Source organism: Lepidochelys olivacea (genome assembly GCF_965140295.1).
Source record: "Lepidochelys olivacea isolate rLepOli2 genome assembly, chromosome: 1".
NCBI classification, from domain to species: Eukaryota; Metazoa; Chordata; order Testudines; family Cheloniidae; genus Lepidochelys; species Lepidochelys olivacea.
Genome location: NC_140411.1, coordinates 264,085,781 through 264,111,825, shown reverse-complemented (window position 1 = coordinate 264,111,825; position 26,045 = coordinate 264,085,781). Strand labels below are relative to the sequence as shown.

Below are 26,045 nucleotides of genomic sequence, written 5' to 3'. Positions count from 1 at the left end.
TTGGTTTCTGCATCTTCCATGCCTTGGGTTTAGTTCACGAGTCTATAATACTTGATGGTGCCTCAAAGGTTTCTAGAAGCCTGCAGGGGAGACTTGGTGATATTAAAGGTACATAAGGCATTAGTCCTGCCTGACTTTTTTCTGATGCAACCCAGGTAGCAGAAAGTTGACCCAGAAAAGAAATGCAGCGGCACAAGCTTCAAACAACCCTGGATCTGCTGTGACATTGTAGATGACAGGTCCCAAATGGACAGAGTCAGGGCACCCATAAAAAAACAAAAATCACTGAATTACCTTTCATCAGAGTTTAAAGCTGTTGTTCTCTACCAGAGGGCAGTAGCGACGCCATTACACTTATCCCCAGGGGCACAAGGGAAGGCAACTAAGCCCTTTAGCTGTACTGCTCAGCTAGAAACCTGTTACAAGAGGCTCTCCCACTTATTCTCCTTTGGGAGCAAGGTGCTTCATCTCTGTCTTCCCACAATTCCCGCAAATCACAATTCCAGACCCTTCCTTTTTCCCTGGCTTCCTCTGTACTGTAGCGGAGTTTCTGTCTCTCAGGCCTTGTTTTCCCCACAGTCTATGTCTCTGAAACCCGGCCACCACTCCTTTTCCCCCCACAGACCCACCACATCTATAAATCCTGCCTGAATTGTGTAGTATAGCTACTCTAGAATACAACTGATAGACTTTATAGTCACCCCAAAACTTGAGATACAGTCTATATTTTCTATTCCCAAGGGCATTCTGTGCCAAAAAAATAAAAAATTCTGTGCACAATATTCTAAAATTCTGCAAATTTTATTTGTCAAATAAATGTGGAGGCTCCAGCATGGCATTGGGGAGCACAGGCCACTGGCTGCACAGAGGTGAGAGATCACTGTGCAGCTCCACCTTCCCTCCCCTCCTCTGGGACATGAACTCAGTGGTGAGGCTGCACCCAACCCTGACACAGCGCAAGAACCAGGCCTGCCCCAGAAACACCCCAGAGCCCTGCCCCTCCATGCCAGGTGTGGGCAGGCAGGCCCAGCATGGCAGGATCCAAGTGTGAAGGGGCTTAGGATGGGGAGATCCAGGTATGGGTTTAGAGGGTTCTGTATGGGGCAATCTGGGTGTGGGTGGCTCAGTGGGGGATCTGGGTGCGGGGGGATCTTGATGCACAAGGTCTTGTTGTGGGGTTCTGGGTGCAACACTAATGGGACTCTCCCAGGGGGTCCAGGTGAAGGTGGTTGGTGCTCAGCAGTGAGGGGTCTGAGTGTGTGTGGGGGGGATAGAGCTCAGCAGGGAGGGTCTGGATGTGGGGACTCAGTGTGGGGGTTCAGGTGCAGGTGGTTGGGGCTCAGTAGGATGGGGATCTGGGTGTGGGTGGCTCATCGGGGTGGTCCAGGTGCAGAGAGATCATCGGCGGGTTCTGAGTGTGAGGTGCAGGGTGAGGCTCAGCAGGAGAGTCTGGGTATGAGGGGGTCTGGAAGCACGGGAGTTGGACGGATGGGGGAGCAGGTCCCTGTGCAGTGAACCTTCACCCTGCAGCTGAGGAGCTATGGGTGCAGGAAGTTCTTGGGGGGGGGAGGCATTGCAGAATTTCCTACAGCCAGGGGAGAAGTCTGGGGGTGGGTCTGACCTGGCCCCAGATGCCATGCTGGAGAAGAGAAAGTCCCATCCTCCTCAGCTCAGACGGGACTAGCAGCTGAGCCCAGCGCAGGGTAGGAGCCACCAGCCATGTCTTCCCCAGTCCTGCCCCCACCCCACAGTGATTTACTACTCTGCTGGCTGCCCTGGGCACCTGACCGCTTTTGTGGCTTCCCTTTGCTTCCCCATCAGAAAGTCATTTTTCTGTGGGGAAACAAAGAAATCTGTGGGGGACATAAATTCTGTACGTGCGCAGTGGCATAGAATTCCTCCAGGAGTAAAAATTTTCACAGTTCTCTCCCAAGTCCCATGAACTAGACATTTGCAGGCCAATTAAAAGCTTTGAACCTAGTTTGGGCCTCATAATGTAGCACAACTATCTTGCACCTTTGCTTTGTGATGCTGTAACTCTACATCATGATGTTAGATTACAGCAGGAGGATGAGAAGTCATCCTGCATCGTCACATTGTCATGACATGAAGAGTTAAACATTGCTATACAATGCTGCTGTGTTGTAATGTGATTAATTTGTTTTGTGGGATGAGTACAGTCAGTAGCAGCCATTTTTTCTGGAACACTGTTGTGTGAACACAGGTGAACTGGATGAAATGATCAGATATGAAATAGTGTGGTTACCAGGTATTCATCCGTGGAATTTGGTCTGTAACTGGGTGGTGGCAGCGTCAGGACAAGGACATTCCGCATATAATTGTCTGATGTGGTGTTCTGAAAGTACATGTTACTGTAAAGAAAAACACAAGTGCTTCAGGGACAATGATAGCAGGAGCAGGGGAGACCTACAGCTCTTCATACCTAGAGAGACCTTCCCCCTCTCCCCAAAAGGAACTGTTGATTAACAGGTTCACATGGTGGTTCTCAGACTTGACATTGTAAATCACTTTTCACTGTGGTAGATATATCCCTTTCCATTGTTCACACTATCTCTGTGGCAGCTATAGTGTTTAGCTACACAAAATGGTAATATTGAGACAAATCTGAAGAGACCAGATAAAAATAAACACATATGCCTAAGTAGATTCTATTGCCCTGCTTTGTTTCTGTGCTGTTTATTTTCTCTCCCTGCTTGCAGCACTTTACACATAGAGAGACTGAGTCCCAAATCCAAAATGCTATCTAGGCTCCTAACTTCTATTAAAATCAGTGGAAGTTAGGAGCTTAAATACCTGGGCCTGAGTCTCTTCTTGGTGTCTTAAGTCTCCATGACTACAATCTCTCCAGATCACTGGTCAATTTGTTTTTGACCTCTGATGCATTTACTATCCCTCTAATTTTGGTGTCCTTTACAAACTTGATCACAGCACAATTTACACTAAAGAAACACTTGGCCAAGAAGGATATGAAATAGCTAAAAGAGTCTTTGGAAACCATCAAAGTCTGGTGATGAGCTACGATAGCAGGATGAGTCACTGCTTGAAATTGGCTGCTACTTCACTCCATAACAGAAGCAGCTCCGCAGACTATCTGGAAGTGCTCCACAAACCACAGTCTGAGAACCACTTGCTGAAAGCATCACTGAGAGGAGACTGACTATAAGTATCAATGGGAAGGGGCAGTATTTGTATTTGATACAGTTGGATTGCTAAAAACTCCTTTTGTGAATCTCATCCCATAACTCACATTTGATTGCTCATTCTTGTCTTTTTAACTTTCAGAATGAATTTGGTGCTAGAATAAGAGCTTTGGAGACCAAAGTCCTCTCTTTAGCCCAAGCACAGGCAGCAGCAGCAGCAGCTTCCCCACCCCCAAACACACTGCCCCTGCCCTTAATAATACCCTCAGACATTCACTCTGCAACTTTCACCCTGAAGGGATCTCAAAGTGCTTTACAATCAGGCGTGGACTGACCAATATGGAAAATTCCCTGGAGCCCACAGGATTTAGTAGCTCTGCAAGATCCCTCCTAGCAGTGACTGACTTAGTTCTACAGATCAACATGATCTATGCTTGAGTCCTGGCTGGCAGAGGGCTCTTGGCCCAATAGAATTTAAATCCACAGAGCTATCTGGAGAACTCCAGCACTGGAGAAAAGTGGGGCCTGACCCAGTTACCCTGTTTGGATTTAGCATACTTCTGTGTTTGTGTATGAGAAGGCCTGATCCCATAAACTACAGGGTTATTCTAAAATCAAACACAAGCAGCAGTGAATGGCAGCAGGGCGCCACGGCACTGAGGCAGCTGGCCGTGTCAGAAGACCACATGCTGCAGCAACTGCAGTGGTGGCTCCCATCCTCCTACTGAAGGAAGAAAAAATCATCTCATCCTCCCCATCCTGGGCAGAGTGGAGATTTAGTCTGTGCTATCACTGCACAGACCACCCTATCTGTAAATATTTATATGCAAGGTGGTGATGCAGGGCCATGTATAAATGAATTTATCTTCAAAGCACTTCTGTAGAGGTTGTCTATTTGGCATCGGCAAAGCACATTAGAAGGGTGTGATTTGTAAAATGCTTTAACTGCCCCATGTTGACCTTGCTGGCATGAACTAAAAGGTACATAGATCGTGTTAATATAATCCTTTTAGCTTGTTCCAGCAGGATCTACACAGGACAGTAGGAGCACAGTTCATTGAAGCACTCTATCAGTTACACCCCTCTAACGTGCTTTGCCAGTGCCATGTAGACTAACCCTTAGTGACGTGCCCAAGGTCTGTGGCAGAGCCAGGAATGAAGCCCAAGTGTCCAAGTCCAAGGAGCTTGCCTTAACCAGGAGCACATCTTCCTCCCCAGTCTGCTCTTTACAACTATATCAACAAGCACCACTGAAATATAGGCAGCTGGGTGTGGGAGAGAGACAACCAGTTTCAGACACCACTCTGCGCGCTAGTGAAGGCAGGGAAATTGTGGCTAAGGACACCAGGGCACCCCCCTGATCTGATGGCAAGTGTCATAGAATCCTTGATGTCAACACAACGCTTATAGGACTCCACGTTTTAAAGGTGCCATCTGAAAAACACAGACACTGAGTGAACTACAGGCTACTTCATGTATTCCCTTTGGAGGAGGAAAGATTGAGCTGAGCCTGCTGGAACTTTAACCTGTGATTCCAAGAGGTGTTTGAACCTAGATCTTAGATTACTAAACTATTCCTTCAGTGCCTCAATCCTGAGCCAGAGAGGCCAGCTCTAGGATTGAGAGGCATTCAGACTCCATGGTCCTGGGGATTCTTGGCCTCTCTGAGGCTACCACTACTGGAACCAGTTAGTATAAATGGTGAAAACACCTACTGTCCTAGTGATATTGAACTGAGATAACCATTTCGCATAGACCTGTAACCAGTGAAAGGCTCCATAACGCATTCCTAATCTGAGTTTTCCAATTTCTTTGCCTGCCAGCCATAGCATGGATCTGATTGGAACTGGTGATTTATAGTCACAGGATATTTAGAGTACCATGAATAGTACCCTGTTTTGTGATATTTTCAATAGCTCTTACATCATTCTAACATCCATCATAAAAAACTGTCCTATACATACTAACAAAGAGATGGTCAATATACTACCGCTATCTGATTTCCTTCAGATTTATATACTTGCTCATGTCCGAGTTTAGTATGTTTCAAAGAGAGATTCAATCCTAGGGCAAATCTGAAAGATCATTTCTCTCAATGCCATCAATACTTATTGACAACAATTCCCTTTCCTGTTATTGCAGATATGTGTTTGAGTGAAAACTTCTAAGGCCTCCAGCTTCTGTTCCATCCTGTAATGAAGTCAGAATCTTGTATTTGTGAAATCCCATTGAGATCACTGCCATGGAGGTCATTGCAATAACTGGCCTGGTAATTGCCTCTCTCTCTCTCACTCTCACTTTTATATATGTGTGACAAACTGGAAGATCAGAATAGCAAGAAAACACTCAAGGGGCTAGAGGAAATGGTAAATGTAGGGAGATTTTTTAAAAATCCCATATGTCATTTGGCCAAATTATGCAACTAAGTAGAACTGTGTAGGAAACAGTTTTCCTGTCCTGTGAGAAATTTCATGATTTTGAAAAGCTTCCCATGCTACAGTGGAACAAAACTGAGACCTTTGAAATTTGTTTTGTGAAAAATCAGAATGACCAACTATAGAATAATCAATGGCCTACTGGCTACAGCACTCACCTAAGATGAAGGAGACATGAAAGAGCTAGGTTTAAGTCACTGCTCTGCCTAATTCAGAGCAAAGACTTGAACTGTGGTCATCTACATCCCAGCTGAGTGCATTAGCCACCCAGCTATTCTAAGGTGGATCTCTTCTGTTGGAGCTGTTCCACTTTGTGTAAGTTAAATATTCATTGGGTCAGAAGGAAAGACTGACTCTATAGCCCCATGATTAGGGCACTCACCTGGGATGAGGTAGACTTATGTTCAGGTCTCTGCTCTGAATTAGCGAGCAGGCCCATGAACCTAGACATCTTATGGCTCCTGCATCCTAAGAGAGTGCCATAACCAGCAGGCTATTCCAGGGTCTCTTGCTCTTTTATTTTGAGTAGAAATTTCAACTCCGAGCTGAGGAAAATTTAATCAAAACTGCCCTTTTCACAGGATTTGACAAATCAACATTTTTGGATGAAAAACTTTGTCAAAAAATTCCTGACCAGCTCGACAGCTAAGGGGGATATGAGAAATGTCTACAATTACATTAAGGGCATAAACACCAAGGGGCAGACCTTCACAGGTATTTAGGTGCCTAGTGGGATTTTCAAAAGCACCTAAACAGGTTAGGTCCCTAACTTCTATTGATTTGAATGAGTTAGGTGCCTAACTCACTTAGATGTTTTTGAAAATCCCACCAGGTGCCTCTCTGCCTCTTTAGGTGCCTCTATACCTTTGAAAATTCTAGCCTTCTGGCCAGATTTTCAAAGGAGCCTAAGGTAGTTAGATGCCCAAATCCTAACTGAGTATCTAACTACCTTAGGCTCCTTTGAAGATCCCATCTTAAAGAAGGAGAGAAATCATGTAAGGTGATCTGAAGAGGCTGTAATTAGGAATACTAAGATGAAATCAAGCAAGTGACTATTTAGGGTGAATATCAGGAAATACATCCTAGTAGGGAGATCCATTTAGCTATGGAATAGTCTCTCCGTGGAAGTGGTGGAAGCCTCACTGCTTATGTCATTTAAAATTGGACAAGACAAAGCCCTGGAGAATATCTTTTAGGGTGCATTCCTGTGTTTTCTGGTGGGGTAGTAGGGAGGAAGATAGAAAAGATGTTAGGTTCTAACCTGATTTCTATTATTCTATAATTTCATCCTGCAGTGAGGTCATGACTCTATGACATCACAGTCCAAAATATAGATGCCTTAAAAAAAATCTAACATGGATTGGATAAGTGATGTGGAAGATGCGTCCTGGTTCAAACACCAAAAAAGCTTTGATAATTGGCTAAAAGGGGGCCAAGAAGACTATGAAAAGGAGGTGACAGGGAAATGTTTCATGGTAAAATGTCTCCTCAGCATGAGAGTTCCTCTTGGACTATTTCCATTAGCTCCATCCTGCAGGAAATGGGAGTGGGGACAGAAGGAAAACCAGTGGCGATACTTTACTTGTGAAGATCCACCAGGATGATGACTATGTCCTCATCTACTTTCTCTCCCTCTAGGATTGTCTTGACCTCAGCTGGAGAGCCACACATGATGATCACTACAGACCAGGTAAAGACAGATGGAGAGAAGGTGAGAGGCATACAAATAAGGAGGAGGAGGACAAATAGAGTTTTACATACTGTTCTTAGAATATAAACTCTAGAATAACAGGGCTACAGCTGGTCAGGGCTGAGAGGTATTGCCAGAAATAAAAGAACAGATAGTTGTGGGTCAGGACTGAACTACACAGTGGAAGGAGAAAGCTTGCTCAGCATCTGCCCACGTTATGCCTGACCCAGTTATAATCAGCACCTTGCTTTCATGAGCATTAAAATCGCACGTAGATTGAGTGCAACATAAACTACAATCAGTAACATGGTATAGAAGGTTCTAAGGCAAAGGGTATTAGAAGAATAAACCATTAATCTGTCACTGGCTTCCTTATTCTCATGCTCCCCCCTCCAATGATGTCAGGGATTAACATTACCATAAGCACTTGTTAATAGAGCTGAGGCATCACCACCATGGCCAGGGTTTCCAGTAGGGATTGTTCATTCCCCCATGTTTGAAATGAGCCCCCTTGTTGCACAAAAGGGGTGTGTGTGTGAGAGAGAAACAGACACAGAGAAAGAAGCTTGGCATTCTAGTAACACTGGAATCCAAACTATGACCAGGGGCTGCTGCGTTATGAATGCTCCACTGGACAGGGCTTGTAGGAAGACAGTGTCATGTCTGCAGAAGATAATCTACCCCAAGAGGCATCTACAAGCAGAATATGCCCATATGCTTTATCAGGACAGTGGGGGAATTGAGTTCTGTGCCATCTTCCCACATTCACAAAAATGGAAAAGAGTATCTGTGCTCTTTCTGTCATAAGTGGAAAGATTTTCCCCAGAACATAACCCAGGCAGTAGTGCATAGACAGAGATCAACAGCATGCATGCAAGGGAAAGAGAACTCTCATCTCCCCTTACCATTGCTTTTCCGGGTCTGATCCTTCACAATTTTCTTTAATTTTTCTGGTGTCCTTAAAACCTCTTTGAACGTCAGCTTTAAAGAGAAGTATGAGATTCCAGCCTCTAGTGCATTGAGGTACCTGATGCAGGGTAGGAAGTGTGGGTTATAGATCAGCTGAAAATATTCTAATGCCTTACATTTATATAGCACCTTCCCGCATTAATAATCCTAAAATGTCTAATAGACTGTTTACAGCACATAAGGATCACTTCACCGACTACAGAAATGTAGCCACTTCTGGGTTGGAATGCAGCAGCCATTCTGCATCAATAAAGTTAAACAACAGAATTTGGGAGGGAAAGCAGTACAGAGAATGTGAGCATAAAAAGGAAAACCTTGAACCTGAGCAAGAACCACTTAAATCTGGTATTATAAAGGATTGGTTCAAATAATGCATTAGTGTTGGATCATATTAAAGAAGTTCTGTATTAAAATCACAAATGAGTTTGATTCCCCAGAGTTTAAATTCCAGGGTATTACTAATTAAGAGGTCTCTTGGTTTTTGGTACTGTTTCTCTCCCTCTATGTGTGAAACTTGCAAGCTGCTAACTGTGTTAGTACATTCTAAGACAGAGTCTGTTCTCAAAGCAATTCACAAGAGAGAGAGACTCAAAGCAATACTCTAACAACAGAAACAGCACCCAGAGACTCCCCGCCCTTTTGTTGTATTAACAATTGTGATTAAAATAGAGATAGAGGATGTATGTGGATGGATGCTTGGTGTGGATAATAACTGAATGATCAGGGAGGTGCCAGCCTAAGAATCCAGTGTCCATCGGCTGAAGAAGGCGTCAAGTGGAAATAACCAGAGGACCCCACCCAGAGGGCAGACTGGAATCCACCCAACAGCCTCAAGAATGGGAGAACCAAAGAACAAGATAACATCTTGGAGCCGTCAGGAATGTGCTATCTGCTGATTGATTCAGCAACAGCATGATGAAGCAATTCCCATAGACTGGCATAGGAAGAAATTCCTATAAAAATAGACTCTAAAAAGTGAGAACTTTGGGGTCTGATTCTGCAAACCAACTTCCAGGAGCATCAGATGAGCATCTGACAAGGCCCTGCTCCCTCCTCATGTCCAGGCCACCTGGCCAGTGGCTTGGCATGAGCAACTCTAAGGCTGGTAACTATGATAACAACCTTGCAGAACCTGTGTGTGTGTGTGTGTGTATGTTTGTATGAATGAATGTGAGAATAAATTTGAGATTGAATGGAATGTTATAACTATAACTAACTGCTTACTATGATTCTTTCTGTATTCACAATAAATGTGGTATTTTGCCTTTTTCCCTTTAATAAGATCCTGCTGGTTTTTATTTTATTGGTACAACATTTTGGTGGAGAATTGCGAAAGGGGGAATATTGGTAAAAAACCTCAGTTATTGTAAATATTGGTGTGCACACCGCCAGCTCTAGTGAGCTAGGCATTTCTATTAGGTTAACCAGACCTGCTGGCCTCCGAGAAGGTAGCAGGGGACCTGCTGGCCTCCGAGAAGGTAGCAGGGAAAACAGATTAAACCAGACCTGCTGGCCTCCGAGAAGGTAGCAGGGGACCTGCTGGCCTCCGAGAAGGTAGCAGGAAAAACAGATTAAACCAGACCTGCTGGCCTCTGAGAAGGTAGCAGGGGACCTGCTGGCCTCCGAGAAGGTAGTAGGGAAAACAGATTAAACCAGACCTGCTGGCCTCCGAGAAGGTAGCAGGGGACCTGCTGGCCTCCGAGAAGGTAGTAGGGAAAACAGATTAAACCAGACCTGCTGGCCTCCGAGAAGGTAGCAGGGGACCTGCTGGCCTCCGAGAAGGTAGCAGGGAAGAACAGGCTAACCGGACCTGCTGGCCTCCGAGAAGGTAGCAGGGAAGAACAGGTTAACCAGACCTGCTGGCCTCCGAGAAGGTAGCAGGGAGAAATAGGTTAACTGGACCTGCTGGCCTCTGGGAGGGTAGCAGGGGACCTGCTGGCCTCCGGGAAGGTAGCAGGGGAAAAACGCATAGATTAAACTATGATTTCAGAATCTAGGCTGTGTCACTTGCTAAGTAATACCAGCAGTGACAAAGAGATTGAAATATCCATGTTAAGATGTTTAAAAGAAAACAGGGTAAGCCAGTACTAGAGGGAGGAATGGAGTCAGAAGGAACTCCAACCTCACCTTTTGTTAAAGAAATTACACCTTTTAAACAAATCCTTCAAAAATTTGGGCACAGTCCTTGGACTAAACAAGCCCTAGCTGATGTCTGCACTATTTCGGACCTAGAGGATAGATTGGCTCAGTATATCCTCATATACAAACCTTCTAGTGCTGCCAAAAGAGATGCAGCAGCAATTTGGTTGTTGTGGGAGGCATGTAAGGATTCTTCTCTCCGCTTGTCTTCATGTAAAGAGGAAAAGGCACAAATGGAAAAGGGAGCAGACAATTGGAAGGTGCTGGCTACACATATCCAAAGCCAGCTGAAAATAGTGAAAGAGGCACTCCAGGAATACAAAAAGAGTGAAAAAGTTAACTCTGCAGAGGCTGGAGGGAGGCAGGTAAAGGGGGAGAAGGTCCTATGTACGGCACCCCCAGGCATAATTACAAAGAGAAAAGAGAGTAAAAAAAAAAAAAAAAAAGTTAACTCTGCAGAGGCTGGAGGGAATTAAGCAGTTAAACTTTGTATTTCACCCAAACAACTTTTAACCGAAAATGTTAAAAAGGAAAAGTGTTAGAGCATTCTTGGTTTCTTTGCAGCCATTCTGAAAGAAAAATGAGCCCTTTCCCAAAGGAATGTCTGTAAATTAGCCAGGCAAAAATAAACTATCTGATTAAAATCATTTGACTGGACAATTTAGTCAAATTTGCTAAAAGAACATAAGAGGGTTCTATTGGAACTTAACTGCCTCAAATGTATAAAGGGAATGTAAGATGTAAAAAACAGAGCAGTGTGGAAGGGATGTTAAGGAAAAGAAAATGTGTATGTATCTGTCTGTGTGTGTGTAAATATGTAAAGTTCTAAGGACCAGTTAGTTTTGTTTTTGTTTTAAATAATGCCACTAAAAATCCATTTGACTCTTTAATTCAAAGTTGCAAAACTGACAGACCTTTTTGCTAGACACAGGTAATTAGTGTTGTTTGGCTTTGGGATTTGGCATTTAACCCTTAAAAGGTAACTCAATGCTTTACAAAATTTAAAATGTTTTTAAGTTGTGGCTGCAGCAGGGCAGTCAAAATCAGGAGAATATAAAAAAAAAAAAATTTGGGATTCTTTTTGTTTGTTTGTTTTTTGTTTGTTTGTTTTTGTAACAAAATAGCAGATGAGAGTTGTAGTAAAAAAAAAAAAATTAAAAAAGACAGTGCCTCTCTGAAGCAACAGCAGGGGTGAGGTGCACAAAACAAAAAGAAGCAATGTTAGAAACACTGAGTCTTAAAATGGCTCTGAGTAATCAGACTGTCACTTTGATAAAGGTACATGAAAACTCTGTAAGCAAAAAAAGAAATAGTGACACCTTATGTAAAAATGGATCTGGATAATGTTATAGAAGTTAAACTATGGAAGGAATGTGCATTTGCCCCAGAACATGTGCAGGGTATATTGTAGAAGGGGCAAAAGAAATGCAAACATACCATGCTACTTAATTAAAATGCTATTAGGGCTCCAAAGGGAGCCACAATAGGTTGGGTTTTCTTTTTCAGATTGCTGTGTGTTTTGGAAGCAGAAGTTAAAAGTAATCAAAACTCTGGTGAAAGTTGATTGTGTCCCTTTTAAGACAGAGTCTCTGAGCTGCTGATGGCTTTAAATCCAAAAGCAGGAAGTTTCTGTGAAAATGCAAATTACCTAAATGATAAAGGAAGGAAAGAACTAGCAGCACAAAGGAGCTGCAGATAAAGGACATACCTGGTCAGCAAACAAATTGTCTAAATAAAAGGCATGGGATAACAAGATAATTTTAATAAATTTAATGATAATAAGTATCCCTGTAACAACGTATAGTGTGTATGATTTTTGGAAAAATCCTTTAAGGTCGTATGGTAATGATGCTTCTCAGTTATTACCTGTAAATAAAACTTAAAGCTTAACACAGCAGGAAAAACATTATAAACTTGGTCTGCTGTATAAGAAGGAAAACTCAGGGATTTAATGACTAAACAGTGGGATAATTTCCCCATAACCCTTAAAAGATAAAAGCCTTTGAAACCTGGCCTGCCTATAGAACAAAAACAGGAAAATATGGGGGCAATTTCTCTGTTTTGCCTGCAATCAGCAAGGGTATTTGTAAAAGAAATATTTTAAGCAATAATCTGCCACCCCAAAAGGGGTAGAAACATGTTCTTTTTGTCTTTCAGAAAATCAGGAAAAGCTGCCAGCTGAAAAGCAACCCAATACCATGAATCTACTGTCACAATAGAAATTGTGTTCTGTGTTCTATGTTTTGTCTTGTGTTTTGTGTTGTTGCTAGCACTGTTGTGTGTTTAAAAAAAAAATACTGAAGACCTGCAGGAACTTAAAAATAAATTAAGCTTTCTGTCCCAGCTACAGGACAGCCTGATACAAAAACAAGTACATGCCAATGTAGACTTGGTCCAAATTGGTCTGGGTAACCTAAAAGGCCAATGGAATCTTTAGTAATGGCTTAATACTACCACATGGCTTATCCATAAGAAAAAAAAAATATTAGAAATAGGAAACTACACAGCCATAGCTATGGGATGCACTGAAATGCAGATACTTGCACTAGCTACTTTGGAACACAAAATGTTCTGGGTCATATTGGGAAATATTAAGGGTTTGATGCATTTGTTAAAAAAGAGATCATTGTTTGACACTTATCAATATGAATGGATGCAATATGTTTCCACTATTGTAAACCAGACTTATTAATGGGAGAAATTGTTGTCAAAATTGCACACCAACAGTCCCTGGAGGCAAAGGTATTGAAGGTTAACCCACTCCCCATATTACACATGGGATCCTTTTGGCTACCCTGGACCTTGAGCCAGTGGGCTGGGGAGGGAGGAAAGCTATTGGACACTAGAGGTTGTACCGAATGGACTCCTCAAAAGTGGGTGTGCCTCACCTTGCCTGTTGCCCCAGAACCTTGTAGTAAAGATGCATCACTAGGATCATGTATGTGGCATGAATTGGAATCACAAACTCAAATTGCCTCACAGTACTTTCTCTTGAATAGGCTACATAGAAAGTGACACTGACGATTATAAATCTTAGTGTCAAAAGGGGGATTATGTTGGATCATATTAAAGAAGTTCTGTATTAAAATCACAAATGAGTTTGATTCCCCAGAGTTTAAATTCCAGGGTATTACTAATTAAGAGGTCTCTTGGTTTTTGGTACTGTTTCTCTCCCTCTATGTGTGAAACTTGCAAGCTGCTAACTGTGTTAGTACATTCTAAGACAGAGTCTGTTCTCAAAGCAATTCACAAGAGAGAGAGACTCAAAGCAATACTCTAACAACAGAAACAGCACCCAGAGACTCCCCGCCCTTTTGTTGTATTAACAATTGTGATTAAAATAGAGATAGAGGATGTATGTGGATGGATGCTTGGTGTGGATAATAACTGAATGATCAGGGAGGTGCCAGCCTAAGAATCCAGTGTCCATCGGCTGAAGAAGGCGTCAAGTGGAAATAACCAGAGGACCCCACCCAGAGGGCAGACTGGAATCCACCCAACAGCCTCAAGAATGGGAGAACCAAAGAACAAGATAACATCTTGGAGCCGTCAGGAATGTGCTATCTGCTGATTGATTCAGCAACAGCATGATGAAGCAATTCCCATAGACTGGCATAGGAAGAAATTCCTATAAAAATAGACTCTAAAAAGTGAGAACTTTGGGGTCTGATTCTGCAAACCAACTTCCAGGAGCATCAGATGAGCATCTGACAAGGCCCTGCTCCCTCCTCATGTCCAGGCCACCTGGCCAGTGGCTTGGCATGAGCAACTCTAAGGCTGGTAACTATGATAACAACCTTGCAGAACCTGTGTGTGTGTGTGTGTGTATGTTTGTATGAATGAATGTGAGAATAAATTTGAGATTGAATGGAATGTTATAACTATAACTAACTGCTTACTATGATTCTTTCTGTATTCACAATAAATGTGGTATTTTGCCTTTTTCCCTTTAATAAGATCCTGCTGGTTTTTATTTTATTGGTACAACATTAGTGTAGTAAGATAATTTTCAAAACAGAAAACTTTGAGGAATTACAAAATCTAGTGCAGGTTTCAGAGTAGCAGCCGTGTTAGTCTGTATCCGCAAAAAGAAAAGGAGTACTTGTGGCACCTTAGAGACTAACAATTAAAGTGCAAAGGAGCAAATGTGGTTTTCCAAGGGACTGCTTAAAGACCTGAAGTTTTAAAAAAAAGTGATTAAAAAAAGATAGGAGGCAAGAAAATAAAAATGCAAAGTCAAGTAAGACTCGCTGGAAAGAGATAAGGAGAGGAAAAAAGCAGAATGAGTAAATGCTAGGTAAAAGCAATAAAGGGACACTGTCAATTTGAAAATCCTATTTCTAGCTGAAAATTTTGTACCTCCTATAGTTACAAAAGAGACTTTGGGTCACTGTATCTGAAAAAATTAGTGGTGGGAGAAGAAATAATTTTCTCTATTTTTCCTCCCCTGGTTTGCTTACTTTGTGATCTAACAGCACTTGGGGCACCATCCTTTGAGGTGCTCAACACCTTTTTCTCCCATTGTCTTCAGTAAGAAAAGAGGGTGCTCTGCACCGCAGCAGGTTCATACCCTTAGTGAGTAAGGCTCCAGTCTTGCACACATTCAGGTATCTTAACAACTTTACACACATGAATAGTCCCATTGAAGATACTCATGCCTCTAAATATTTGTGGGGGATGGGAAATAATCAGGCCATATTATTTAATAGGTGCTTTATCAGCAACTGGATTTTTAAAAAGAAAATAGACAATTTAAAACACTTCAAGTTAACCACAACACTTTACACAAAATAAGTCCTTCCTGAATATCACAACAAAAGAAAAAAAGTTTGAACAATTAGGAAGTAAGAAAGACCATGAAAAGTAATATTGATAAAGGAAATACAAGAAAATACTTGGAAAATATGAAAATTCACAAATCAGCAGCTCTGAATGGTAGGAAACCTAAGGTATTAAAGGAATCTAGCTAAAGAATGTATGGTACCATGGACATTTATTTTTGGAAAGTTATGGAGAACTAGGGATATAGCAGATTAGATAAAAAACACTAATTTTCAAAACATGAAAGAAAAATGATCCTGGCAATTACCATCCTGTAAGTCAAGTTTCTATCCTTAATAAAAGGACAAATACTAAGAGAAAATGGTCATTAAACACCTATGAGATAATGGAACTGTGATTGTATTTTAGTTCCCAGTGCTTAAATCACACTGAAGTCAGTAGGGTTTAAGCTGATGCATAAAGTTCAGCAGATACTTATGTGTTTTCCTGACAGAGGGCAATCAAAAATAAATCTTTCCACAGAAACTTGATTGCTTTTTTAGTTTAATTTCTGAATCAGTGGAAGAGTGGAGTGCACTAAATGTAATATTTGGATGTTAATAAAGCAATTGTCTCAATCTTACTTGAAAAATTAATTCAAACTGGGATAGGAACACACTCAAACTGACAATTGGCTGATTGATGGACATAAATAAAGGGTAATGATAAATAGCAATATATTGTGCGGGAAAATGTCTATCGGACTATCACAGAGATTGATATTAAGTCTGCACTAACATCTTCATTTCTGGAAGAAGGAGTGAAATATGCTCATGAAATTCCAATATGATATGAAATTAGGAGGAATTGTACATACCAGTGAGGACAACGAAAAAATCCACCAAGGGACTTAGAAAGATTAAAGTCTGGGCAAAAAGTAACTAAATAAGATTGATTCAACTTGGGAAAAGGGAATATACTGTAACTAAAGGGAAAAAAATCAGAATAATTGATTGAAATTCAGTGGTAATGAAGAAGACTCTAAAAAGCTGAACAAGGCCTAAGGGTGATAGCAGACAGCACATTAGACATGATTTTACAATGCTATGACAGAAAGAGCAGCCCCTGTAGTTGCATATACTGAAGTATCATGTCATAGAGCAGAAAAGTAATAATATCCCTCTATGGCCACGGTCTGGTGAGACCATACCTAGGCTACTGCTTTCCTTTTTGGTAATTTCATTCAGAGAAGAACATTGATCAGAGTTTGAAAGGCATTCAGTGTAACAAAAATAACCAGTGACTGGAGGAACTGAGGAGAGAAAGAATTAAAAGAGCTAACTCAGGCCCTGAACTTGCAAACTTTTATGCACATCAGTAGTACTAAATGAGACCTCTCGTGTGTTAAGCCAGATGTATAACCATTTATGTCAGGGATTTAAAAAGTCTACAAATGTTTGAATGGTGTAAAATCAAGAGCTTGATTTTTTTCCTCCCCTCCATAACCACCATATACACCCTTTCCCCCAGCAAGATACAAGTAACAACCAAACTGATTTGTATCCTGGCATCAAGGAGGAAGGAGAGGAATTACTTAGGATGATACAGAAGGTCATTACTAGGAGTGATGTGATGAAATTGAAAGAGGAAAAATTTAGTTTAGATGCCAAGAAATATGGCAGTGAAATCTATTAGCCTGTGAAATATTCTCCCAATGGACATGATGGAAGTCTGTAGCTTGGGAACATTTGCAAGCAGACTGGACATAACATTGGTAAATGTAGTGGAGAGAATATTGCTGTTCTGGAAAGGAGAGGGATTGGATGGTCTAATTGGTCTTTTCCAACTCTCTGTTCTATGAGAGCAACAGAGAGAGTTAGAGAGAGAGAGGGACAAATCTAAGGACAGCCTAAAGAAATCATGTCAGAGGTGAGTCCAAGTTTTCTAGGACAGTAGCTGGGAGAGACTTGGGAATGCTCTTACCAGAAGCAGTCTTCTGGGATGTCATTTGTCTTATAGAGGTAGGTGGATTCCCAAGAGTTGGTTTTGAATGGCAATTTGGACTCTTCCCAGAAATCAACAAAGAAGTAGATCAGTTTTCTGGCTGGAGTCAGGATTCGAGTTAGGTTGTCTTTGTAGTCACATGACAGCCCAAAGCTCCCTGCGGAGATCAGAGGGAGGCCCAATATTGTGTCAACGCTAAGGGGGAAGAGAAGAGGGAAAAAAAAACAACATGGCTGATACATGAATTCATGTCACATCAAGATAGCTACCATGTGATTCACATGGCCAGTACTTTCTCACTTTGTGTCCTGACTTAGTTTTACAACAAACTAAATTTGAAATAATACGCCACCCCATCCTACCAAAGAACAGGTGAAATCTTTAATTAAAATGTCATTACAGCGTAATGGTGCTCGACTGACAATTTAACTAGCCTCGGTATAGGTACACTGCATGACTCCACTACACACTACCCTTCCAAATGATTATGACATAATTATAATGTATTTTATGCAAGGTAAGTCATGTGAGGTGTCATTGGAAAAGTTATGATTTGCTGAATATGATTATCCTATTTGTATGCATGTATCATGTTTGTATCTGAAGTTATAAATACTGACTATGTATCTGTATTTCAAATGTAGTAACGCACGGATAGATGGGTAATGCACACTAGACAAGATGCTTTCAGTCTAGATAGTGGGTGGGGAAGGGCCTATTCAGGGCAATGGGCCATTAAGAAAAAACAATAGGCCTTAGGAGAAGCTTATCTCCCAGCTGGGGAGCCTTCCTGAAAATGCTACAGACAGCCTCCAAGTGATGGCTGCTATGACTCTACAAGGACATATAATGAGACCACATGTCTCTAGGCTCCATCTTGGGATATCAGTATTTTTCCACAGACTGGTCTGGGAACCAAGCTTTGGGAACAATGGGTTCCCGCCATATGCAAAAGCTGTATAAGGCAGGGAGTGACATCATCTGGTGTTCTTCACTCCCTACCCAAGAAGACTCCTGGAAACACCTGAGGAACAAAGACTGGACTGGAGGAAGTGCTGGACCCAGAATAAAGGGATTTCTAACCTGTTAATGAAACATCTGGGGATTCCGAGCTGTAAAGCAAGTGCAGCTTGCCCCTTAAGAATCTGCAGCCTGCTTGTATCATCTCTTATGGTGAGAATCTGCTATTCATATCAAATCTATCTAGCATATCAAATTTAGTTTGCATTTTTTGTTTATTTGATTGGTAATCTGCTTTGATCTGTTTGCTATCACTTATAATCTACCTTTTGTCATTAATAAACTTGTTTTTGTTTTATCTAACCAGTGAGTTGGAGTGAAGTGTATGGAAATCATAGCTTGGGGCAAAGGCTGTTGCATATTCCTCTCCACATTGAGGGAGGGGGTGAATTTTATGAGCTTACACTATACAGTTCTGTGTGCAGTGCAAGACGATATGGTTTTGGGTTTATACTCCAGAGGGGATACGTGCCTGAGGAGCTGGGAGTTGCCTTAACTATAGCCTTCCAATGCAGGGGCTGGTCAGAAAGCCTGCATATAACTGCAGCTGGGCGTGTCCCTACCTGTATGTATGCTGGTGAAAGTGCAGGCTAGAGGGCTTTGCAGTTTGTCACAGCAGTACAGTGTGAGAGGGAGTCCAGGCTGGTGGGTCAGGAGGCCAAGTGATACCCCATTTCTGGGTGGCATCCTGGGGGGAACCTGCCACAGTTGTTGTGATGCCATCTTCTGCTGCTAGAGGTGGGTCTGAAACCTATCAACTTATTTTAAACAGTTCATGGAACAGCTATCAGATGGTGATGATTGTCATTTTCTTGAGGCCAGAGGGGAACTAGAAACAAGCTACCTGTCTGCTGACCGATCCCTTGTATAATCTTTCTCTCAACCTCTAGGTGTGATATAAGAACCTCCAGAACCAGTTATCATATTCCATCTTATGTAGAGGGGTAAAATTATTGTACAGTGCCAGCCTATGCACTAGGAAATCTAAAATAGCTTAGTGAAGTCTTGTTATTTCCATCAAGCCAGTTTTGGATGAACTGTGGGTTGACACCCTTTGCCAGGTGAACGATGTCTGATGAATCACAGGCCATTAATAGCCACTCTTCTTAAATGGGTTTTACCACTTCACAGAGCAGGGCTGGAGGAGAGATTCTCAGAGCTATTGACAAATCTTACTTCTACAACCAGATTTCTTAGTGTATTATGGGGAAGGGGAAATAGTAGTGGTTATAGAGACAAATATGGCAAACCTGGGGTGAATTTATGAAAACACCACTATTTTTTCTCCATAGAGAGGTTGTAATGGGTGAAAGCATTTTCTGCAATGTTGCGCTGTTATCACATTACACTAGAAAAATTCTCCAATTCTTTTAGGAGAATCTTTTACACTTCATAGGGAATATTGTACTGAACAATATGGCAATTACAATTATCTGGCACTGGTATGATAGAACTACTGTCTAACTTTATGTCCAGGTAAAGGTCATTATTATTATTATTATGAAGCAATGTAGCTTATGTTTGATGCAGTAGAAAAGGGGGAGCCAGTGGAGGGATGTACAGTGCTCTGGAGGACAACTGATGCAATGAGCCAGAAACATGATTTCATTATTAAAATGGAAATTTACCAGGCTGGTTTAGAGTACTGCCAGGTAAAGAACCTGCTTTTGGTTCCCAAATCTGTTCATTTTACCCTGGGTCAACCTGGTTGGCCTAATGGTTAGTGCTCTTCATTGCCATGCAGTAGCTTCAACTCCTCAGAAACCTTCTGAATTAACTAGGGGAAGGGGGGGAGAAGACTTGGGAATTATGGTAAACAACTCAGTGAAGCTCTTTGATCAAGGTACAGCAGGAGTCCAAAAAAGTAATGCTAGGATGCTTAAGGAATGGGATGGAGTGTAATACAGAAAATATTATAATACTGCTATATATAAAGCAGGTAATATTACTGTATAATATAAATCAATCATACACCCTCACCAGGAATAATATGTTCAGTTCTGATCATCCCACATCAAAAAGGATATAGGAGAAACAGAATGGGGTCAGAGGTGGTCAGTCAGAATCAGTAGGGACATGGAAAAACTCATGTATGAGGGAAACTGAAAAGTCTGGGATGCTTTACCTTTAGAGAGGAGGCAAATACTAGACAGTATGATTAAAAACATACAAAACAGTGAGTGGAAAAGAGAAGGTGGATTTCTATTCATGCTGACTCAGTAAAAGAGCAAAGAAACATTAAATGCAGTTGACAGAAGGTAAATTCAAAACTGATTAAAGAAAATATTTCTTTCACACAACACACAAATAGCCTACAGAATGCCTTGCAACACAATATCATTTTGGCCTGGGGCTCAGCAGGATTCAAAAAAGGGTCAGACCATAATTTTATGGATAACAATATCTGCACTTATATATACACACAAAATTTTACTCTTGTATTGTTTATGTATATAACAGTAAATATATTTTTAAAAACAGGAATTTTGGAAGGCATATAATCACACATAATTCAGGGAATGAGCAACCCTCTAAATATTGGGGGTTAGGAGAAAACTGTCTCTTAGTGCACGTTATCCCAGCACTGTCTTCTGCAAGGTTTCTTGCACCTTCCTCTGAAGCATCTACTACAGTCCAATGCCAGTGACAAGATACTTGTCTAGATGGACCACTTGTCTGAGCCAATATGGACATTCCTCTGTTCAAGATAATGTCTGTCTCCTGCTGGGAGTGTTGAAGAGGTAGCTTGCTGAGACCTTGAGTGATCAGACTACTTTCTGTCAATCATTATCGCTCCTCTCCTGAGTCCTACCTAGTAAAGCAGTTGCATTAATAAGCCCTTTAGGGGGCATTCTGTCCCTGCCAGAGGTAGTGGCCAGGTATAGGAGCTCTGTAGGACTCTGATTGTGAAGCACAGTATGCCTCACACACAAGTTCAGTGTCTATGCTAGTCTGAGTAGGAAACAATTTTGTTGAGTATTTTACTTCCTTGGAACACAGTAATGTTTTTTTCTGATACTTACTAGAACATCTGGTACGTGGCATAAGTACAAGTGGGTCCCAGGACAACGCAGCCAAGTGTGCCGCTATTCTGCAAGAGATAAAAGAGCATTTGCAATGGAGAGTGCAAAGTGAGGGAAGGGGCTACTGATATGGGAAATGCAGAATGTGGAGCAAGGTACAGGCAAGGGGGATGGGGGGAGACTGTGAAATGTGAGAAGACACAGCACCAAGATTAACTGCCACTGAGCAAGTACAGAGTGGTGAGAGAAGGGGCTGTGGAATGAGGGAACAGATAAGAGGATGAATCTGGAGCAAGAGAAGAAGGGAGGTGACAGAATGATGCATGGCAGTGTGTGGTCTGCACAGAGGTGTATGACAAAGCTAGGTGGGAGCTCAGTTCTGGAACAGCAGGGGGACTACATGTCGGAATTAAAATGCATCATCAGAGCTGTGTTGGAGTTGCAGGTGAGGAGTGAAGTGGCTCAAGAGAGGCTAGCTGTACGTATGTATGGGGCAGACAGTAGGAATTAGGGGGTGCTATAAATTGGAAATGAGGTGAGCTGAGTGTCTGTGTAGGAAGCCTGTACTTTGCTGCCAGTACACACTATACCTGCCTCTAGCCAACACTCAACACACTTTCACAAACAGAAAAGAAGGATTTCTGTAGAAATGCCTAGTACTCACATAGAGCTGCTTGATGACCTCCAGACCCTCACAGGTGGTAGTGCGACAGCCCTGTGAGACATACAGTGATGTGTTGAAGTCATGGTAGGTGGCATTGAGTCTCACATTTTTTCCTATAGAAGGAGAAATGGGAAACAGCATTAAAAGACACAGCTACTCACTGATGCACTGAGGGTCCCTCCCTGTTCATTCGTGACAGAGAGCAGTACAGTCTCATACTAACAGGGCCAGATTAAGAACATTCTAGGTCCTGGAGACAGAATATCCTGAGCCCTGCTATACTCTCTGCTCTCGGGGGCCTCCCTTCAGTGTTTTTAATTGTTTGGAAGGGTGGGAGGGCCTCAGTTTCAAAAACCTCTGTGCAGCCTACACTTACCCTACAGCAGTGGTTCCAGTCCCATGGGGCTGGGGCTGGCTCCCTGCTCTGGGCATTGTGACCTAGCACTTGGGGTCACAACACTCCTCAGGTTTGTCCCAGTCGCTCCTTGGTCATGATGCAGCAGTGGCTGGGCCAAATTTGAATGCCATTGCAAGTGAGTGCAGATCACAACAGTACTTACTGTAATTCCATGGGTTTGGCGAGGGTGTAGTCTTCTGAGGGGCCTGGGCTATGGCCCCATTAGCCCATCCATTAATATGGGCCTGCATACTAAGGTGCCTCCATTCCCAAAATTCACTGGGAAGGAATTCCCCCTACCCTCCATTCCACTGGATAAGATTGCAGAATTAGCTCCACTATAGAGGGCTGACATCTTTCTCTGAAACATCAGGTATTGGGCATGATCAGAGACAGAATATCAGATGCTTTTTAAAGCTACAAGAAAAAAAATCAGAGGGCATCAAATTCAAATGAAACAAAAAGACAAAACATTAAAAATGGGGAGGAAAAGGAGATAGTTTTCTTAGAACATTTCAATCTCTCTGGTCACTCGATTACAGACCTAAAAGTCGCAATATTACAACAAAAAGACTTCAAAAACAGACTCCAACGAGAGACTGCTGAATTGGAATTAATTTGCAAACTGGAAACAATTAACTTAGGCTTGAATAGGGACTGGGAGTGGATGGGTCATTACACAAAGTAAAACTATTTCTCCATGTTTATTCCCCCCCCCCCCACCGTTCCTCAGACGTTCTTGTCAACTGCTGGAAATGGCCCACCTTGATTATCACTATAAAAGGTTTTCTCTTCCCCCCATCCCACTCTCCTGCTGGTATTAGCTCATCTTAAGTGATTACTCTCCTTACAGTGTGTATGATAACACCCATTGTTTCATGTTCTCTGTGTATATAAATCTCCCCACTGTATTTTCCACTGAATGCATCCGATGAAGTGAGTTGTAGCTCACGAAAGCTTATGCTCAAATAAATTGGTTAGTCTCTAAGGTGCCACAAGTACTCCTTTTCTTTTTGCGAATACAGACTAACACGGCTGCTACTCTGAAACCTGTCATTAGAACCTGCTGTAATAGGACATTATGGAGGCAAATAGTTTAGTGCAGAGGTTCTCAAAATGTGGTCCGTGGACCACCAGTGGTCCACGACCTCCATCCAGGTGGTCCACAGATAGTTCCCTGTAAGGTGCGCACCTGGATGGCCACACACAAGAGAATGAAGGGCCACCCACCTAATTAGTGGAGCCGTGCAGTCGTGGCTCCACTAATTAGGTGCCTGGACCCTGGAGAAGATGTGCATGTAAGGTGAGGTGGTGGCCTTGGGGGGAATAGGGTAGGTGGGGGGGCAGTGGGGCGAGAAGAGGGGGTGGAGGGAATTTGAGATGTGCAGGGTTGTGGCGGCCAGAGAAAGAGGCGACTTTCCGCAGCTCCAGGGCTGTGGCTGCCAGGGAGAGACGCCCCTCCATCCCAGCCTCAGCTCTGTGGCTGGTGTGGCAAGGGAGAGAACCCTCTCCTTCCCAGCCCCAGCTCGGGGGGCTGCTATGGTGGGGGAGAAAGGGCACATCCATTGCATTAGAAAGGTAAAACTACTGATATAAAAATATGAGTTGTGTGCTTTTATTTGTAGAACAAAAATGTTAATTTTTTTTATATAGCGCTTTTATCCAAAGCACTTTACAATAGCTAATGGTACAAACAACATTTGGAAAGATCATTAAATGGCCTTCCGAGACCCTCAGCAATTTTCAAGTGGTCTGCGGAAAAAAAGTTTGAGAACCACTGGTTTAGTGATATTGAAGAGAGGGGTTAGATATGAAAATGAGTAAGAATAGCATCTGCAGTGATGCTACCTAAATTAAAAATTATAAGGGCTGCTGATCCCCACACTTCAGGGAATAATCTGAGCAGCAGCTGGGGTCAGGATGAAATTTCTTTATCATAATGTTACAAAGTTATGTGTATCACTGCGGGAGTGGGCTGACACATCTGTTATTATCTAACATAGAAGTTACCAGAATAGATGGATCACTGATCCGTTCTGCTAGAGGAGAAGCCAGGATACTGGACTCAATGGACCCTTGATCTGGTCTGATTTGGTTCAGCAGTTTCTATGTTCTCAATCCCAACCTAACATCTTCAGAAATTAACTCAGGGAATGGTTTGTATCAACTTGCACACAAACATCCCTGGTTCAGTCCTTGCACTGTGGCTCCACTGCTTTGAAAGAAGGGGAGAGATATTGTCTGATCTACATGGTGACTGGACAGCCCAAAAACAGCTTTGAGGGGCAGTTTGTAGAAGCACTGACTGAGGGAGGGCCAGGGCTCAGAGTCTGACCCAAAATGTCTAAAGGGGAAAAGAACACACAGCATCACACCCTTACCTGCACTCTTCAGCTCCTCTTCTACCATACTTAGTCCCAGCTGGACAGCTGGTTTTATTTTATCGAAGGTCCATGGAAGGTCTGTGTGATTCAGCTGCATCACATTGATTACATAATTGTCCTTGACACACTTGCCCTCACCAACCTGCCACAGCAGCTGGAGACAGAGGAGCGTTGGCCAGAGGTCTGGACCCAGCATTCGTTGCCTCATTACTCCTCTCAGTTTAGACCCGTTGCCCAATGCTCACATATACACACACTACACTGTTGTTGTTCCTGGATAGGCTGAAACAAAGATTCATGTTGTATATCCACCGATCAGCTATACCGTATCTCTTTCACCCCTTTATTCTCTCCCCTTTTCTGCCTCCACCTCCACCCCACACCCATCTACCCTAACTGGCACGTCTGCTTGTGAAGAATTAAAAGCAACAGAACTTAGGAAAGGAGAGAGGCCAAAGGTTGCTTTGTGTGTTTGCTCATGAAAAGGTTGAGGCTATAAAAGAGAGATAGTACTGGCACTTTGTCTGATAAGGAAACTTTAACTCTGCATCACAGTGAATTGATGGGTAGGGAAGAGAAAGAAGGAGGGGCCAGCTGGGTTGTAAAAGGAGGCCATGTAAATGGATATAAAGTAAAAGATCCATTAAAGCCCCAGAGAAACACAGATGGTTGCTTTGTGTTTGTTTTGCCCTTCCAGGTCACCCCTTTTGGCTGTGCCCCTAAGTTTGGGGGTTATTATATTACTCTATATAATTTTTATGTCTTTAAGATACTATTTTCATTCCTTTAGTTTTTCCAATCAAAATGATTTTTAGTGCTGCCAAAAAATGTCTGACTGAAAACCTCCAGAATCAGCACAGAATCAATGTTTTAGGAATCCCCCAATATCACCCTGGGCAATGTACCCCAATTTTGCTATAGAGACAACACTTCTAGGGAATGCAAGTTTTCATAGTCTATTGAGGCTTTGGCCTGTCTCCTGAGACTACCAATGAGGGGGCCAATTGTGTTAATTGTTTTTGTGACGTGACTGCTAATAGTCATGCAGGGACCCAATTCCTGCAGGTCACAGATTTGACATGTGGGACCTCAAATCATTCAGAGATAACAAGGCAGTATTCTTGAGTGGATCCTCTCAAGAACACATACTGAGAATGTTCTCAGATCAGGGGGTAAGAAAAGGTAAAAATATCTACCCATCCCCTGGCTATTCTGACAAGGGAGAAAAGGAAACAGAAAGGTAGAGGGAGCCAACAGCTCTTAAGGCAGATAAATATTGAATCCATATTTTATTGAATGTGATGGATCTTGCATTTTGGGACTAATGGACATCCATAGCAGCTACTACCTGTCCACCAGAACCTGGACTGAAGCCCCACTGAAGACTAAATAAACTTT

The 26,045-nt window shown here is 42.5% G+C and overlaps 1 protein-coding gene across 1 annotated transcript in view; it reads right to left on the bottom strand.

Moving 5' to 3' along the window:
• Window positions 1–24,863, bottom strand: part of GUCY2C (guanylate cyclase 2C) — a 69,705-nt gene extending 44,842 nt beyond the window's left edge. Inside the window, exons 1-7 of the mRNA XM_084617787.1 lie at window positions 24,645–24,863; window positions 21,867–21,979; window positions 21,203–21,270; window positions 17,139–17,354; window positions 8,192–8,313; window positions 7,179–7,275; window positions 2,267–2,372 (exon numbers count right to left, since the gene is read on the bottom strand). Coding sequence (XP_084473913.1) covers window positions 2,267–2,372; window positions 7,179–7,275; window positions 8,192–8,313; window positions 17,139–17,354; window positions 21,203–21,270; window positions 21,867–21,979; window positions 24,645–24,855 — 933 coding nt within the window. The 5' untranslated portion in view covers window positions 24,856–24,863. The remainder of the gene's footprint in view (window positions 1–2,266; window positions 2,373–7,178; window positions 7,276–8,191; window positions 8,314–17,138; window positions 17,355–21,202; window positions 21,271–21,866; window positions 21,980–24,644) is intronic.
• Between the last annotated feature and the right edge of the window lie 1,182 nt (window positions 24,864–26,045).